This window comes from Ostrea edulis, chromosome 8 (genome assembly GCF_947568905.1).
Source record: "Ostrea edulis chromosome 8, xbOstEdul1.1, whole genome shotgun sequence".
Classification (NCBI taxonomy): domain Eukaryota; kingdom Metazoa; phylum Mollusca; class Bivalvia; order Ostreida; family Ostreidae; genus Ostrea; species Ostrea edulis.
The window spans coordinates 33,844,109-33,864,350 of record NC_079171.1 but is presented as its reverse complement, the minus strand read 5'-3'; the positions used below and the strand labels follow the sequence as shown (position 1 = coordinate 33,864,350).

The following is a 20,242-nucleotide window of genomic DNA, read 5'->3' as shown; positions in this document are numbered from 1 at the left end:
TATCATCCGAAGGACCGTCGAATTTAGTGGTCTCTTACGAAAAACAAGGAATACTGAGGAACTATTCAAACCCGGATCCCCAGGAGACTGTAATGAAGTCTTTTGACTTGAGGATGCTGGTTTTAACAATCGGTATAAAACATTTCATTTGTTGATCTCATTTCAATTGAAAAAGTCAAAATCCAAGTTCTTGAACTACTGAAGTAACTCTGGGAGTCGGGGAACATAAATTGTATATTTCAGGACTCCTGCACCCCCGGAGCCTTAGGGGTGGGACAAAATCTGCCAAAATTTAACCAATATTTAAAATCTTCTCTACAGCTGTATATCTTTAAGAAAACCTAAATGCATAATAATATAGAATAGGAAGGCCTCTACCAAAATGGTACATTTCTGGATCCCCGGGATAGGGTTTTGACTCCAGGGTGGGTCAAATTTGGTAGGTCTACTGTATATGTGCAAAACATATAAATGATGCCTCCTTTAATGCTATTGACACTAAATTGAAATTAAATGGATATATAAGAGTAGATTGTCCTTTACCAAAATTGTAAATTTCATTATCCTAAAGAGTAAGGGTTTGGTTTCGTGGTGGTGTCAAAATTTTATAATTATTTGAAGCACCTATTTAAATTTCTTAATACCGTATCAAATCTAAATGCATAATTAGGAATTGCAGAAAAGGATGTACAATAAATGGTACATTTTGCAACTCCAGGGTATTTAACTCCAGGATGGGTTTAAATTAGTTACATTGTTTAATGTTAATACATATATTATATTATGTAGTCTTTCATCAGTGTATGCACTTTGGAGGGAATTGAAGTTTTAAGAACACATCTTGTTTTCATACTTTTGCTGAATATTAGATTTTGAAATTAGCTTACATATTCAGAACAGACTTTTTTCTAAATTCCATAGCCCTTGGGAGTAGTGATACGTTTAACTAGTACTCAGATGAGTCCCGTAACCTATAAGGCCTATGAACCTCATGTTAAATCAAGGCAGCTTACTGTCAAACAAGATAATGTTACAGGGGTTTCAACAGTTTCCTATAAATTCAACATTTGGTTTGCCAATACAACCTATCATTGGGCCAAACGCTTTCTGACATCCACCTATGTTCAATTAAATATCAAAGTGCGGCGAAGATGTGGTAGACGGTTGTGTATTACTGGAATATATCGAATCGATGTATGACTGAAAATGATTATTGTTAGTAGATAAAGAAGTCGTCGATACATCTAAATATCGAATTGATGGACACAGTCAATTATATTCTTCTCAAATAGAAGCTTTTCAATAAATTCTGCCTCATAAGAACATAAAAATACAACAGTGGGAAGCGAGATGAATATGTCATTAAAAAGAAGACTAGTAAGTAAAATATGATATTTTATTTCTTTGTTCTGATCATCATGATGACCTCTTTTATTGAGCGCCTAAAACTCCAATACATGGAATACTGGTAATTAGAGATCCAGTACTTCCCGTTCAGATCGGAGATACCACAGCCGGCGTACCACCACGCACTGCCATATAGTGACGCGCAGTTCATTCTACCACTACTATCATTATCGTTGTCGTGTGTACTGAACTTCCTTCCATCGAGGCCCATGAAACCGTTTCCTACAAAACAGTATCGTCAGTATATATATATATATATATATATATATATATATATATATATATATAATCCAAATAGAAAGAGTTGATATCACACAGTCAAAATGATTCAATAAAAAAGCAGGAAAATATACAGTTCCAAAATATATTTTGGAACTGTATATTTTCCTGCTTTTTTATTGAATTATATATATATATTTAAAACATTGATGCCAGTGAGTAACATATTTATCATGATTATAACTTTGCTGAGGCTTTTAGATCACATTTCATTAATTTCTATTAACTCGTCATTAAAAGCACACACGGGATGAAACTATGCCATTGCAAAATGGAGCTCTACCATCCAGTCGCCTTTCCAGGCCTTTTAGTGATCATTCAGTCGACTGAATGACATAGTTTCATCATGTGGCATATGGTTTAGAACCATGGCCATGGTACGTGTGGTAACATCATTTCTGGTGTACGGTAATATTCAAAATTTTAAACCTCTCAAGATAAGCTGAGCTGAAAATATCAAGTTTACGGCGACGCCATGGACAGACAGCAGGGAAAACTAACATGAGTCTTTGGCTTAGGTGAGCTAAATAACTATGTAACAAGTATTATGGAGCACGGCAGACAGCATTCGACCTCATGGCAGATTGTATTTGTAAATTTAATGACATAGTTATAACAAGTATAGCTTTTTAACAAAGCTTTAGGAACAACCGTATACAGTAAACTGATATAAATGTATGATATCCTTTGTTATGGCCAATTTAACATTGTACCAAACATTTTCCGGATTTTTCAGTTCCATATTTTTCCGAATTCATTTGAATGCTTCAATATCCGGTTTAGCTTGGATTTTGCATTTTTCGCGGACGAGTTTCAGCGAACGAACTTTGATATCTTGCAAATAATCGATTATTTTGTGTCTACATATTAAATTTCCCCTTCAATACCACGAGTCAATAACGCTGTTTTGAGCTCCTTTCGAAGTAGTGTATGAAAAGTACATGAATAACGTGATAATAATAGAACGAAGGCATTAGGGCATAAATATCGCCTTGTAAATTATTTGCTGTCGTCAATGCCAATTTAATGGTCGCAGACTGACGTTTTTACTGACATTGCAGTGTGTCGCACTGCACCAAATGATCCGTTCTGTTATTGTCTAGAATCGGTATGTTTCCACACCAAACAATTCCCTTCAAAGCGTAAGTGTTCCGATTTCAGACGAAAGCGGAACGGAACGTTTCAGATCAAACTTTTCCATTCTCATCGAAAACCGCTTTCAATAAAGTGTTCTTTCCAACAAACTGTTCCCGCTAGGTCATCAGAACTGACGAAGATATTACGAATTCATTGTAGGTCAATGCTGCACTCGGTGAGAAGCAAAAGGAATTTGTTCATTAAAAGATGAAGAAACTTCTGTATACGGGGATTTTGTATACCGAATTGTTCGGAAAGGGGATTAGAAAGGAGGCGAAGCCGTTCATTCTCATTTTCACCCGAAGCGTTCCGTTACCGACACAAACCGTTCATTCTCATTTTGACCAGAAGCGTTCCGTTACCGACACAAAACGTTCTGTCTGCATTTTCAAGCTTCTGTTCTCGATAATGATTGTTTTGTTCTTGCCAAAAAATAATTGTACTCAAACGGATCAACGTTCTTTGCACAATCAAGACCGTTTATTCACAAAACGTTTAGCGTTAGTTCACGGTTCCATTGGCATAGTAGTACGTCCCAGGGTCTGTATAATATTTTGTGGGCATTATATATGTATAATATCTTATGATGAATCAGGATATGTAAACATACATACGCGCCGTTCCGGAAAATCCGTTGACGAAGATTCTGTATTTACTGGCCTCATCTCCGACGCGGAATATGGAGTACTTGGAATACACTTTCTCACCAGAATTCATCGTGATATCTACCCGAAGCTCCTGATTATTCGCCTTAGTCAAATTGTGGATTGCATCATTTCCTGTTCAAATATAAAATGATAAAATAGTATTGGCGCATAGTGATGAATTAGAAGGGTTCACCAACAATAAATGTAACATAAGAGACAAACAATAAATATATATGCCTTTTAGGACATTTTTTTATTTTTTCTGTGAATATCAGAAGACGTTTTCCCACATATTCTTTCAAACTTGTCAAAATGAATTTTAAGCTCGCCGGCACAATTGGTCGGAAAGCTATTGCCACGATATCAGTGTCGGCATCACAATCGAAGGGAAAACTTGAACCTGATCTCCATCTTTTCAAGGAGATATGGATTCGATATTCATATATAGATGTTCATAATCAGACCTTTCATTTCGATTTTTATGAGACTTTTGACTAAGACACCTTTACCTTATATATATATATATATATATATATATATATATATATATATATATATATATATAACATGGAAGGTGAAGATAACGAACAGTGATCAATCTCATAACTCCTATAAGCATTTACAAAATAAATAGTTGGGCAAACACGGACCCCTGAACACACCAGAGCTGGGATCAGGTTCCAAGGAGGAGTAGGCATCCCCTGTCGAGCTGTCACACCCGCCATGAGCTTTAGATTCTGATCAGGTAAACGGAGTTATCTGTAATTAAAATAATTGTGCCAAGCGCGGCCTACCAATCGGTATGAAACACGTCAGACAGCATTCAAACTAATTTTCTGTTGTATTGACGGACTATATCGTTATAATGACCATATAATTTACGATATGCTCACTTCAATGGAGACTGTTGAAACCCTTGTATCATCAACTTGTTTGTGAATAGCTTGCTTCGATTTAAAAACTGACTATACGCAGAACAAGCTCTTACGTACGTAATCAGTTGAGAGATATAAACACCATATGCAGGTGATGATGGAATATTACTACATAAATATGGGAAGTTGACGATTATTTAGCTGAAATCATCCCGTTTGTCATATAATTGAGTTGTCAGTTTGCCGTTAATGTCTACTTTCAATAAAATATCTAAGTATGAAGCAGAAGTGGACGACTCTGTGGTGTCTTTTATTTCGAGCTCGCAGGATATATTGAATCGACATATGACTGGCAGTTATTATTGTTAATAGACAAAACGTCGTCGATATATCTAAATGTCGAATTGAATGCCACAGGAAGAGGGTTTTTTTCTTCTCGTGTAGAAGTGTTTGAATAAAATGTATTTCATATGAATAATATGTATTTTTATGTCTGTCCTTTATTTAATAGACAAAATGTCGAGATACACGCACGCACACACAAACACACACACACACACACACACACACACACACACACACATATATATATATATATATATATATATATATATATAACTTATACGGTACCAATTTTTTTTTGATGCACCAGATGCGTATTTCGACAAATAATGTCTCTTCAGTGATACTCAGTTTATATATATCCTGAAGAAGGGACGAGTCGTCCCGAAATTTTGACAATCTGTTTGTTCGTGTCGTTGGTCATTTTAGTGCTTTGTATAATTTTTTGTATTTGACCTTGTATCCATATTGTGGATCCGATACTTTTAGGTATCGGGTGTTGTTGGAACATAGTGCTTATATATATATATATATATATATATATATATATATATATATATATATATATATGAACAGTGATCAATCTGATAACTCCTATAAGCAATACAGGATAGAAAGTTGGGCTAACATGGACCCTTGGATATACCAGGTATGGGACCAGGTGCCTAGGAGGAGTAAACATCCCCTATCGACAGGTCACACCTTTGATCTCATTATCAGTGGTATACCTACCAATCCAGTAATTCTTGGATGGTTCTCCAAATCCAGTTTTGTAATTGTCCCAGGTTCTATAAAAATCTGTAGAACCATCCACTCTTTTTTGGATTATCTGTATAAAAAATGAAAATTAAAAAAAAAATCATGCAACTTCAAATACATCACAGGATATGTCTGTGATTAACGGATTAAGTAAAATCGTAAACTTTTGACACCATAGACAGTTGTTTCTTCAATAAGATTTGGGTTTTTTTCTTATGAAGGTAGAATTTATTAAGATGCTTCTATATGAGAACAAAGCAAACTCTTTTGCCCTTATATTCAACAATGAGATATATCGAGGACGATTTATTGAATAATATTAATCATTTTCATTCAAGTGTCATTCTACAAATGCCAGTGAACTTGAAATAAAATATTAGAAATAGATGTTAAAAGGGAACCATCAACTAAGCAGGGGGTCCTTGTTCGCCCAACTTTCTATTTTGTATTGCTTATAGCAGTTATGAGACTTATCACTTTTCGTTATCTTCGCTTTTCATGCTAAAAGAGTACTATCAAGTAACCTTTATGACAAACGGGAGAACTTCATTTCTTCCAATATTTATGGAGAAATATTCCATTACTTGAGAACGGTGTTTTGTGTCTCAAATGATTCGACACACGAGATAATGTTCGGTGTATGATTAATTTTTTAATCGAGGCAACCTACTGACAAGTATGTTGATGTTACAAAGATTTCAACAGTCTCGTTTAAAGTCAGTATTTTGCAATCTATGTTGTAATCATAATGATATAATTTGCAAATGAAACTTATCACAGGACCGAATATTGTCTCATGCGTTTCCATACCGATTCGTAGCTCGTTACTTCCATACTTACTTTGACTACGGATTGCGTTTTAATTGATGAAGATATAGGGCTCTTTGCAGGTGTGACCGGTCAACAGGAGATGCTTATTTGTCTAAGGCAGATACTATTTCCTCTGATGTATCCAGAGGTCAGTATTTGTCATGCTTTTCATCTTGTATTCAGTATGGGATTTGAGATTGTTCATTATTGCTCAATATCTTCACTTTTATATTATATGCTTTTCAATTAGCATTTTAAAAGATAACCAGGATATACATGTATACTAAAATATTCAATGTATGAATGGTAAAAATCACGAACATGAATCAATGTACTAACACATATAAGTAATACAAAATAGAGCGTTGTGCAAACACGGACTCCTGGATATACCACAGGTGGAATTAGGTGCCTAGGAGGAATAAGCAATTTAATACATTTATATATTATCTAAACTCATTTTTAATGTCGTTTCACTTAAATACTTTCTCAAACTCTATTGGCTGTTCGCGGGTCCATAATTGCTATTCATAAAATGCCACAGTTTAAATGCAAAGAAGCCTTAGGAGTTATCTGTTTGGAAACCATATGAGTCACTACGTTTGCTTACAAAGAAGTTTTCTTTCTCCATTTCATAAAACTCCTTTAAAACGCAATTAGTCGGGACTGTACATCAATGATTTCCCTGAAAACTGTCGCATTATCAATTTAAGCTTTTACTGATTCAAAATATGTTACGTCTCGTTTTGGGTGATAATTTCATATCCACTGTTTCATTAATAAACGATAATTCCTTAAAACCGAGAACGTTATATAAACTCACCGTCCATCCTCCTCCTTCCGTTGTCATGTCGCAGTACACCATCTTTTCTTCACCATCCATATATATCGGATATACCCCATCTTTTCCTTTCGTGTTTGCGTCACTTTGTAATATCTCTATGCAACGTTTTACTAGAAGATAAACATAGCCATTACTGATATTATCTAAACATATTAGTTTCATTATATTTCTTGATAGGATTATCTGTCTTCAGTGACATATCCTTCTATTATTCCATTGTTTGTGTTGTACCTTTAGTATTATACTTTTAAGACCTATTGATTGTATATTGTTTAACGTCACTCACGAGAATATTTCACACACATGGAGACGTCATCATTGTCGGTGAAGGGCTGCAATATTTAGGCCTATGCTCGGCGCTTACAGCCTTTGAGCATGGAGGGATCTTTATCATACCACACCTGTGACACGGTACCTCGTTTTTTGCGGTCTCATCCAACGTACCGCCTCATTTAGTCGCCTTTTACGACAAGCAAGGGGTACTGAGGACCTATTCTAACCCGGATCACCACGGGACCTTTTAAGACCAAAATAAAAGGTCAAAATAACAAACAATGATCGATCTCACGACTCTCTTATAATAAATACAAAATAGGGAGTTGGGCAAACTCGGGATCCTGGATGAACTAGAGATGGGCTCATCCCTGTCGGTCGGTCACAACCACTGTGAGCCCTATATCTTGGTCAGGTAAACCGACTAACCTAAGTCAAAATCAATGTGCCAAAACGGCATAGCAATCGGCATGGAACGTGTCAGACAGCATTTGACCCAAAGATAAGTTGTATTGGGAGACTAAATCATTATAACGACCCTAGATTTTGCGAAATGCTAACTTTAAACCAGACTGTTGAACCCCTTGTGACACCAACTTGTTTCTTAGTAGCCTGCCTCGATTTCAAAACTGATCATACGTAGAACAAGTTCTTGCATATTAAAGCAGTTTAGGGATATAAACCCCATTTCAAAACTTAAATAACTAGAACAATGCAGCTATTAAGATCTAAAGAAATTCGAAATGTTATACTTCTCTCGTGTAATTTCTGTCTGATCAAAAGTAAACTGATGACGTAATGACTATACATCGAGTGACCTTGACACATGGAAGGAATTTGTTAATGTGTGACATGTAAATATATCGACAAAAGGTGGAGTATTTGAAATAATTGAATTGGGATATATGGAATATATATGTGAAACGCTGAGAATTCATTGATATTATGAAGGTATGTTGATTTCATTCATTGACAATTTTTTAACGGGAAAACATTCTATTTAGCATGTCGATCCTATTTTCCTCTGTCACACACTGAAATAAAACTGCAAAAGTAGCACACTACGCCGCATACGTTTTTTATACACCATGTGAAAGGTCATAAACTAATGTGCACGGTAATCACTGATAGAATCGTCTGTTAAATAAACTTATAAAGAAAACTGCTTAGCATCAGTGTCAAATGTAAAACATGGTCTAGAGGGTTTCGTGTTTAAATGTTTAATAATTATTTCTTACTGAAAGTGGCAGGATTCTATCAGTAATTCTGATAACCTATAGGTGTTTTATCGTCATTATCGTAAGTTAGACCAATATTTAAATCCTGGGGTAGTGTGCTACTTTCCATTTTCTATTAAGGTACATCCGTGATCTATTTATAGCAATCATGCAGTGACGTCATACAGAAGCACATGTTTGATTGATTGATTAATTAAATATTGTTTAATATCCCTCTCAAGAATATTTCACTCATTTGGAAGTGAAGGGCTGCAAAATCGGTGCTTATGGCCTTTGAGGAGGGAGGGTTCTTTATCGTGTCACACATGCTGTGACACGGGACCCCGTCGTCTTGGTGCCCGTCCAACTGCGACGTCATTGGATTCCCCACCCTCTTTGTTGCCGTTATCAAAAGCTTAATGTTTGTTGCCATGGTTATGGATGACGTCATAGGCTCCTCAGGGGAGCCGTGAGGAGCCCATAGTATATTATCTCTGCCAGAACTCTGGTTTTTACACTACTTCAGTAGCTCCCTCTCTCTGTGTAGGACAGATTTTAAAAATTGACATGAAGGCATGGCCTGTATTTAGGCCTATGCTTGGCGCTTACAGCCTTTGATAATTCCACCAGACAGCAAAACCATATATATAAACGACGAGGGCCGAAGGGACCAGCGATTAAATAAAATCGCCCAAACTATCTCGATTACACAACGAACAAAAATCCCTGCTGATATCTATGTGTTTATGAAAAGATAACGCAGTCAAATTTAATCCCTGTAATTATGTACTTGTAACTACGTACTAGATCATCTGTTCAATATAAAATTGTTAAACGTAAATGTAGAACCGATAACGGTATTAAGAAAAAGTGAAACACAACGAACAGTTATCAATTTCATAACTCCAATAAGGAATACAAAACAGAGAGTTCGGCAAACACGGACTACTGCATATACTAGAGGTGTCACCAGGTGCTAAGGAGTAGACATCGCCTGTCGACCAGTCACGCCCGCTGTGGGCCCTATATATTGACCAATTAAACGGAGTAATCCGAAGTCAAAATCTTTGTGAAAAGAGCGGCCTAACAGATATTATCAAACACATCAGATAGCATGCAAGGTGAAGATAACGAACAGTGATCATGATCCAATGACAGGGTGTATTGGCAAATTAGATCGACATGACGACAATAAGATTTGCGAAATGCTTACTTTAAACGATATTTTTTAAAAACCCCGTAATATCAACATTACCCTGTTGTATTGAAACTTTACAGTACGTTTACTTACTGCAATGACAATCCTGTGTAAATGCTGTTATGCACTGTATTATTCTTTTTGTGTTTAAATAGAAATGGGTATTCAATTTTTTCAAATTGTGTAAATTGCTCTTTCATAAGTATAAGTGTCAAATGTTTTCATATAGGTAAATCCAATAGTCCATTAACCTTGGAATTCCTCTTAGTGTGCAATCAATAATGTTTTCACAACTTGAAAAATGCCGTATTTGACACGTCAAATCAACATTCGTTCAACAATTGTAATTTGTAGTGCCTCATTATGACGACAGTGGGCGCGTGGTGTGTCAGAAAGGTATTAGAACGCTTTACTTTGAGAATACTCTAGGCTTACTAGTAGCTGCTTACTTGAGTATCAGTCATCACAAAGGTGATACAAAAAATTATGATAGTGCTAGAAATTGTTGAACAATTCAAATCTACAACATTGTTTTTTTTTTCAGAGGGGATTCAGAAGAGAACTTAAGAGAAGCTGTCAGTAATCATGGAGAATTTTTTGGAAAGTGCAAAAAAAAAATATTGAAAAATTCTACAATTTGTTGTAGCGTTATTAATGAAATTATTAAAAACGCATGTGTGAGTCACTTAAACTCAAATAACACAGAGTTATTGATCACTTTGTTGTTACCATGGTAACAAGGACAACGTCCTTGAAAAAAAACAGTGAAATATACTTCTTTAAAGTCCAAAATAAATAAAATTAAAATAATAAGATGCATATATAACCCTAACCCTAACCCTGGCTTATATAAAATTTGGTTGAAATAAGAAAGTTAAATACCTTAGCAAAAAATGGTTGTCATGGCAACCAACATACCTTGCATTGTATACAGTCAAAAATTCAATAAAACAATATATTTTTTAGCTAACTTTTTTCAGAAACGCAAGACAATCATGCAAGGTCTTTCATATAGAAAGAAATAACAAATGTTAGATTTTTATTCAAAAAAATAAAATCAGTTAAACAACTTTTAGTTTTTTGTTACTGACCTTACCAAAACACCAATTATTTTTTTTCATGTTCAGCTACATTTTCGAAAATCTATCTAATTACTAGGCTAATGATCTAATTTAGGTCAAGAACATTTGCCTTCTGTGTGCATCAATTACTTTCTAATGACATGCTAATTTCTATTGAACCTTGTAAATGACTTTGTCCTACAATCTCAAGGTCACATGCATTAACCAATGACCTTCATATTTAATCAGTTGACCTAAACTGCATTTGGATTTAATTTAAACTTGTATATATCTTTATCTTCTAACGAACCTGTGTATTTTTTTGTTAAAATCACATATTGCTGTGGTTTATATATATTATAGTTTATAGATGATTGCGCGCATGACAGAAGGTCCTTATGACATATTCAAGAGAACAAAGAAATATCGTCACAAAGATTTGACGTTGCGTAGGCCTAGCGCCATTACGTAAAGATGCATATCTCTATGTACACGCACATGATTCAAAGCCACGTGTTAGAGTTAGGCTAGTATGCACGCTTTAAACCAAACAAAAAAAAAATAATTTGGAAACAATAGGTTTAGATAAAATATTTATAGAATTTATGATATTTAATTTTAAGAATCTAAATGTTCCGCGTCGGTTTCTTTCGGCAGCGGACAGTCAAAAATAAAACATGTAGGTAACAGCAGATATAGCAGCGCAAATCCATGAAAGTTCATCTAATATTGTGTTTATTTCTTTGAACAATCAATCCTGAATGAATCTGAGGTAAAAAAAAAAAAAAAAAATCATAATTTTCAAGACAAAAGTTCAATCCACTTTCTAAATATTCATGATCCGCCTCGGCTGCGGCAATGTTTACACTGTCAAGTCGATGTTAAACAGACGTTTTGTGATACATCCCCCAATTTATTAGGTTATACCATATCATTATTCATTATACATAATTTACAGACTAGTAAACAGTCATGAAAAACTTGAATATTTTTGGGTTTAGTAGATTCTGTATGAAAAAGTTGTGCGTCTGGTAATCCTATTTATAAATCCAAGAGAGATAACTCTGAGATAATAACTTTGTTACTAAGGTACCCCAAAGGAAAATGAAAGGTGTTAATTTAACCAAATATGAAAAGTTCACTTGCTAGTCACATGTTTGTTAAATAATTATTACCAGATACAAATACATGTATATCACATTAGGCAACAGATTTGAAGTCAAATTATGCAATCTTCGTAACATGATATCTAGGATTTATATCGTTTTCCGGTTTTATAAATTCATTTGAAGCCGACATTAGGGGTCTTCGGAAGATGAATAAGTTATTAGCACATTTACAGTCATTGGTCTAAATTTGAGAGTTTCTGACACATATTAGGCCTATAATTTTCCAAGGGGGGGGGGGCAGATGGGGATCGGGATAAATAAAAATAAATAAAAAAACGCACAGGAATTTTGAATGATTATTGACAAGCAATCAAAATTAAAAAAATAAAAATAAAAAAACCCACCCAAATGCATGACTATAAGAATTGAAACCTAAATAGTGTTATCATTCCCTAACTTCGAATGCAAAATCTAGGGAGGGGGGGGGGTAAGTAAAAACAAAGCAAAAATTAACATATCAAAAATAGGTCACCTTCCCCTCCCCACCTCCATCCTGGTTCTACGTGCCTTGTTTTAAGAGCATAATTTAGGAAACATTGATTATGTTATCGAAAACAAATACTCACTGAAAAAAGAGAAATTGATTTTTTGATACATACATGTAAGATGTTGGAATAAGTAGGTCTCAAGTATTTCTATATCGAAATCTCTATGAAGTGTATTGTTTTATTACATTTAAAATATAGATGTGGTCTAAAATACACGAATTACAGAATTTGTAATTGTAAAACGTGTGTGCTATACTCATAGCCAAATAATGATATAGGAATGGGATATTTGTTAGAGGATCTACCAACAAAATATCACCCCTTCTCCCTTATCATCAGAACAACAATCCACATCGTTACGTATACAATATTTTGAAATATGAATTGCATTATAATAGAAATTACATTGACCATTTGATAGAAGATAAATTATTTCAGTGAGAATGAAATACTTTGAATACACAAAAAGTGCGTCACAATGCATGTTGAGTATGACGCAATATGAGGTGAAAGTGTGACGTCAGCATTGATACTGATTGAGTGTAGAAAATGATTTAGATATTCTTTGTTTTATTTTTAAAGAGAAACAAGTGTTCTACACTAGACATACTTGGAATCTTATTTACCGGTGTTTACTATTAATTTACTAGATATATCTGTCATTGGGACAGTTTGTATGAATTTGGAATGATTACATGGATTCTGACTTCACTATTAACTAACATATCAAATTTAATTTACAGAAAAATAGGCTAATCTCTACATCACCTTTCAAGTTTCCTGTTAAATGAATTCCTTACTGACCATCCATAATTTTTTATGTTGTCTGCAAAGTGATATTCATTCATTTCTTCCTTTAATTCTAGAGAGTTCACATCAAGGGGGGTAATAATTGTGTAAAATAGTAGGCCCTAGTGAAGAGTTTTGAGGAGTTTTACAAAAGAGGGTAAATTGTTTAACTGTTTTTATTTACTATGTTGGTAGTATAAATAACTGTCTTAAAAACCGCATGTAGAATTAATGTCAGCCCTGCTGCGTTTCAGAGAAAATAGTGTCTGAAAAGAAGTCATAAATGCTCTTTTTTACCTTAATTTATGATTTATTTTTAAGAATAATCAAGAAAATACACATGTTTTCAATCACAAGTACAATAATCTAAGTGCTTTCTTGAATTTCCATTCAATGTACATTGTTGGGAAATTGTTTTATTAGAAATATTTGTGAAAAGATTAAAAACTCAACATCTAATGATTTAACTGTGGGTACGGTCCGTTGCCATGGAAACACGATGCATGGTTCCAGTAATTTTCACTTTTTTAACATTGATTATTACCATACACAAACGTGTGAGAGTTTCATTCAGATTTGTTATTTTTGCACTTTCCACTTTTTTAAAGAAAATTCTCAATGATTACTGACAGCTTCTCTTAATTACAATTTTAGCAAAACTTTTGAAAAACCCACTCAAAATCTCTAGAACCACGCATTCCTAAGAAAAACTAATCATACCACAATTCTATATTTGACTCTGTGGTGGAAGCACACTTGAAAAATATAGTTTTTGTGTAAAACAACTAGATAACATCTTTAACGCTATTGAAAAGAAGTCAAATTCCCTGATAAGCATATTCATCATAAGACACATAGTAGAACACATACCTCCACAGGTGTTTCCGATAAAGCCATCTACACACTGACATGAGAACGTTGTTGGACCGGAAGTACACGTTCCGTTATGTTTACATGGAGAAGAGGCACAGTGATCGGTGCCTTCAAATGAGAAATAAATCAGTCATGTTAGCTCAAATCACTTACATGAAGAAATGTTTGACCTCTCCATTTTTAGGTCACCTGAGTAAACTCAGGTGACCTATTGCAATTGAGTTTCGTCCGTCGTCGTACGTCGTGCGTTAACAATTGAACATTTTTAACTTCTTAATAACTACTTGTCCAATTCTTTTCAAATTTGGTATGAAGCATCATTGGAACAAGGGGGACATAAATTGTAAATTTCAGAACTCCAGCACCCCTGGAGCCCTAGGGGTGGGGCAACAACTGTCTAAAATTTACCAATTTTCAAAACCCTTCTTCTCAAGAACCACACACATGTAAGAAAAACTAAATGCATAGTGATGTAGAGCAGTAAGGCCTCTACCAAATTGTAAATTTCATGATCCCCGGGGTAGGTGTTCTGACCCCAGAGCGGGGCCAAAATTGGTATATTGTGTTTATGTGTAAAAATCTTAAATTACATCTTCTATAATGCTATTGATACTAAATTGATAGTAAATAGATATTTAGGAAGAACAGGTAGTCTTTACCAAAATTGTAAATTTGATTATTCCAGGGGTAGGGGTTTTGGTATCAGGGTGGGGCCAAAATGGTCAGTTATTAAATGTGTGAACAATAGACATTTTTAACTTCTTCTTGATAACTATCATTCCAATTATTTTCAAATTTTGTATGTTTAGAAAATAGGGGACATAAATTGTAAATGTCAGGACTGTAGCTCCCCTGGGGCCCTAGGGGCGGGGCAAAAACTGTCCAAAATTAACCAATTTTCAAAAATCTTCTTCTCAAGAACTTACCAAAATTGTAAATTTTATGATCCCGGGGTAGGGGTTCTGACCCCAGGGCGGACCCAAACTTGTTATATAGTGTTTATTTGTAAAACACTTAAATAACATTTTCGTTAGTGTTTTGATACTGAATTGGAACTAAATGGAAAGAACAGGTAGTCTTCTATCAAAATTGTAAATTTGATTTTCCCCAGAGTAAGAGATTTGACCCCCGGTCGGGGCCAAATTTAGTATATAGTATTTATGTGTAAGTTAACTGATATTGTATACAATTTAAATGCATACTTAGGAATAGCAAAATAGGATTTACAAACAATGGTGAATTTCATAACCCAGGACTATGACTTTAGAATGAGTGCAAATTAGTCATATATTTTGATGTTTTAATTTAATACACCTATTATTTAAAACCTTTCATCAGTGTATGCACTTTTGAGGACAGTGAAGTTTTAAGAACACCTGTTGCTGGACATCAGATTTTAGCTTATATATTCAGAACAGGAAATGTTTTCTACATTTCATAACCCATGAAAGTAGTGATACTTTTTCACTAGTATTCAGGTGACCGATAAGGCCTGTGGGCCTCTTGTTTATCTGTAAAGGAAACTGATTACTGTTTCATATCTTCGCTTTTTCAAGTAACTGCTATTTTGATCATCAATATGTTAATGTAAAACTTATACGGTACCAATGTTGATGCAGCAGATGCGCATTTCGACAAATAGTGTCTCTTCAGTAACGCTCAACCGAAATATTCGAAATCCGAAATAATAAACTTGTAAGAAATAAAACAGAGTGCCAAAGACAGGAGTCTAAGTTTCGTCTAAAGGTCAGAGCTATGCATGAGGAGGATAATCCTTACCTTTAAACTGAATTTATCAATTTTATCACAGCAATTAAATATACATGAAAGATAACGAACAGTGATCAATCTCAAAACTCCTATAAGCAATACAAAATAGATAATTAGGCAAACACGGACCCCTGGACACATCAGAGGTGGGATCAGGTGCCTAGGAGGAGTAAGCATCCCCTTTCGACCGGTCACACCCGCCATGAGCCCTATATCCTGATCAGGTAACCTGAGTTATCCTGAGTCAAAATCAGTGTACCAAGAAAGGTCTAACAATCGGTATGAGACATATCAGACAGCATTTGACCAAATGATAGGTTCTATGGACGAACTAGATCGTTGTAACGACCATAGAATTTGCGCCATGCTGACTTCAATCGAAACTATTGAAACCCCTGTACCATCAAAGTGTTTGTCAGTAGCTTACCTCGATTTAAAAACTGACTATACGCAGAACAAGCTCTTGTATATCGAATCAGTTGAGAGACATAAACACCATATGCAGGTGATAATGGAATATTGCTACATAAATATGGGAAGTTGAGGATGGAGAAGCTGAAATCATCCCGTTTGTCATACAGTTGAGTTGTCAGTATTTTAAAGCTAGCAACGAAGTACTTAGCCATTGGGCTATAGAGACCCTCGGGGACTAACAGTCCACCACCAGATGCATCGACCATGGGAATCGTAATGTAAAACTTAAATGGTAATCTATTGGTTTTGTTTTTGGCTAGATTTCAAAAAGTGAAGATAATGAACAGAGAATGAAAGGTGAAGATAAGGAACAGTGATCAATTTCATAACTCCTATAGGTCCTCGGTACCCCTTGCTTGTCGTAAAAAGGAAATGAATGGGGTGGTCCTTCGGATGAGACCAGAAAAACCGCAGTCCGGCGTCACAGCAGGTGTGGCACGATAAATTTCCCTCCCTGTTCAAAGGCCATAAGCGCCGAGCAGAGGCCTACATTTGCAGCCCTTCACCCGCAGTGGTGACGTCTCCATATTAGTGAAATATTCTCGAGAGGGACGCTAAACAACTTTCAATCAATCAATCATAACTCCTATAATGAATACAAAATAAAGAAGTGGGAAACACACACCCTTGTATATTCAAGAGCTGTTTCATAAATGCGCTTTCTCGTAAAGTAAATGCTATTTTGATCATCACTATGGAATATAAACTGAAGATAATGAACAGCGAATGGAAAGTGAAGATAATAAACAGTGATCAATGTCATAACCCCTATAAGGAATACAGAATAAAGAGTTGGGAAACACAGACCCTTTGATATACCAGAGGTGGGATTATGTGCGTAGGTGGAATAAGCACCCACATGTCAACATTACAAGGCTATCACAACTTCAGGTGTGTCCTACTGACTATAAGTCAATATGTAGGCACCTTACGAGTGCTCTATTTCAGTGCATGAATACTGAATCTCAGTTATTTATTTATTTTCGATTCAATTTCGTGGTATATTTATAGATGCAGTACAACATGCTGGGCTGAGGGCGGGTGTGACCGGTCGACAGGGGATGCTTACTCCTCCTAGGCACCTGATCCCACCTCTGGTGTGTCCGGGGGTCCATGTGTGCCCAAGTATCTATTATGTATTGCTTATGATATTTATGAAATTGATCATTGTTCGTTATCTTCACCTTTCATGTTTTCGTATATATTTTCGTTTTAAAGTGGTTTCTTTTACATTTCTTATAAAATCAGTTCCCAAACCTTAAATGACCGGAGTAAAGTCAATGAAATATTCCAGGTAGCTTGTTTTCAATATTACAAGCTGTTTAGTATAGTTGAAGAGAATGCGGACCAAGTTATGCATAGTATATCTGACTGTTCGTTATCTTCACCTTTCATGTTTTCGTATGTATTTTCGTTTTAAAGTGGTTTCTTTTACATTTCTTATAAAATCAGTTCCCAAACCTTAAATAAACGGAGTAAAGTCAATGAAATATTCCAGGTAGCTTGTTTTCAATATTACAAGCTGTTTAGTATAGTTGAAGAGAATGCGGACCAAGTTATGCATAGTATATCTGACTGTTCGTTATCTTCACCTTTCATGCTTTCGCATGTATTCTCGTTTTAAAGTGGTTTCTTTCACATTTCTTTGAAATTCAGTTCCGAAACCTTAAATGACCGGAGTAAAGTCAATGAAATATTTCAGGTAGCTTCATTTCAATATTACAAGCTGTTTATTATAGTTGAAGAAAATGCGGACCAAGTTATGCATAGTATATCTGGAAAGCTGTTATCATATTAATCTCAGTAAAGCACATACCTCCGCACGTGTCTCCGATAAAGTCACCTGCACACTGACATGAGAACGTTGTTGAACCGGAAGTACATGTTCCGTTATGTTTACATGGAAAAGAGGCACAGTGATCGATGTCTGCAAAATAAGAAGAAAAAACTCGGTCATGATAGCTCAAGGTAAACAGTGAGTGTGTTTCGTTGTTTTAATTCCATGATTTTTATTTTTACATCTTTCATAAAGGGAATGTTTCATTTCCTATCAACGTATCTGGTAAAAGGCGAATGTGAGCAATCAAGAGATAAAAATGGCAACTATGGTGATTATTTGAGTCAATGTTTGACCTTTTCTCACTTAATTGATTGATTGAATATTGTTTAAGGTCCCGGTACTATCGAGAATATTCCACTCATATGGAGATACATAGTATTAAAGCAAAATAGCAAGAATCCAACGTATGTGTTTTGAATATAATGAAATATTTTTTTGGAGATAAAAGGAAATATTTTTTTAGGAATTCATAATTATTGTAACGCTTTTTGTAACACTTTCAATATTCTCTCAAGTACAGTGCAATATCATATCATACGTAACAGAAAAACACCATCTGACCATTTCTCAGTGTTGTATATTATCACGTCTTACACAAAGAGTGGGGTATAGGTAAGATTCACCATAACATGCTTTCACAAATGCTCTTATAATGGAGAATTTTATTCTGCTTTTTCATTAATATTTTGATTTCTCTGATTTAAGATTTCAAAAATGAGGTTTCGCAAATGTCATTGACCAGTATTGCTGCTTTTGTAATTTCTGTGGAAACGTGGGGTTATTCACATTCGGTCTTTCCGATGCCCCCTCGTTTCTGCCCAAGTGTGGAAAATTAGTCGCGCTTCGGTTTGAATTTATTTAAGGTTCCAGTTAGTGTGAATCGTTCGAAAATTTACATAAACAACAGGGGATGCTTACTCCTCCTAGGAACCTGATCCCACCTCAGGTGTGTCCAGGGGTCCGTGTTTGTCAAACTATCTATTTTGTATTGCTTATAGGAGTTATGAGATTGATCACTGTTCGTTATCTTCACCTTGCATAAATCAATCCATGAATATTTTATCCGCAAGTGATTGACAGATTCCCATTGAAACCATTCAAAATTACATTTTCTTTCATTTTTCCTTCCACCAAACACTTAGAGCTATTTATGTAATTTACAACGTCCCTTTTATCTGTTTCGTTTTCTGTATATTCATTATTTTCATATTCAGAAGGATAAGTGCATTGACATGTGTGTGATGAGAAAATGAACTGAAAAGGTTATATTTTAAAATAAGACATTTATCCCCTCTTAGGCCTCTAGCTGTTTTCCAAAATGATGAGACGCATGCGCTTTATTCATTATTGGTCATGGATGGGAATGTGACAGGGGAAAGGATGTATTATTTAAAATGACGACGATTATCATCGATTTAATGTAGAATGAATGGTTTCAATTGGATTCACTTGCGGGGAAATCATTTATGGATTGATTTATGCAAGTTTTTGAACGATTGACATCAACTGTAAACTGAAATAAATTCAAACCGAAGTGCGACTGATTTCCCACATACTTTATGAAGGCTTGGACAGAAACGAGGGGGATAGGAAAGACCGAATACAAATAACCCCCTCATTTCCACAGAAATTGCTGATTCTGTAACAATGTCAATACATCGTTACTGCATAGACGTAAATCCCTGATAAGCACATTCGTCATACCACTCATATCAAAACACATACCTCCACATGTGTCTCCGATAAAGCCATCTGCACACTGACACGAGAACGTTGTTGGACCGGAAGTACATGTTCCGTTATGTTTACATGGAGAAGAGGCACAGTGGTCGATGTCTGCAATGATATTTCGTAAGTGTCAATGGTCAGTATTTTGTTAAACTGTAATCAAAGTAGATGATATATTTCAATGTTGTCCTTTAAACGTGAAGAATATAATGACATGTTTTCTTACAATGTCAATACATCGTTACTGCATAGACGTAAATCG

At 35.1% G+C, this 20,242-nt stretch overlaps 1 protein-coding gene across 1 annotated transcript; it reads right to left on the bottom strand.

Moving 5' to 3' along the window:
- Positions 1–1,396: 1,396 nt before the first annotated feature.
- LOC125663126 (fibrinogen-like protein A) lies at positions 1,397–18,280 on the bottom strand. The gene is made up of 6 exons (XM_056147580.1): positions 18,229–18,280; positions 14,166–14,276; positions 7,080–7,210; positions 5,420–5,516; positions 3,438–3,602; positions 1,397–1,629 (listed from the first exon to the last, which is right to left on the bottom strand). Exons 3-6 carry the CDS (start codon positions 7,137–7,139, stop codon positions 1,397–1,399), a joined length of 555 nt encoding a protein of 184 aa, XP_056003555.1. The 5' UTR covers positions 7,140–7,210; positions 14,166–14,276; positions 18,229–18,280.
- Positions 18,281–20,242: the final 1,962 nt, after the last annotated feature.

Excerpts from the sequence above, each read along its gene's own strand:
- LOC125663126 (XM_056147580.1), bottom strand. The coding sequence starts at position 7,139 with ATGGATGGTGAAGAAAAGATGGTGTACTGCGACATGACAACGGAAGGA. Across the intron at positions 5,517-7,079 it reads CGGAAGGAGGAGGATGGACG|ATAATCCAAAAAAGAGTGGA; the intron begins GTGAGTTTATAT and ends TTTTTTATACAG. Across the intron at positions 3,603-5,419 it reads ATCCAAGAATTACTGGATTG|GAAATGATGCAATCCACAAT; the intron begins GTAGGTATACCA and ends ATATTTGAACAG.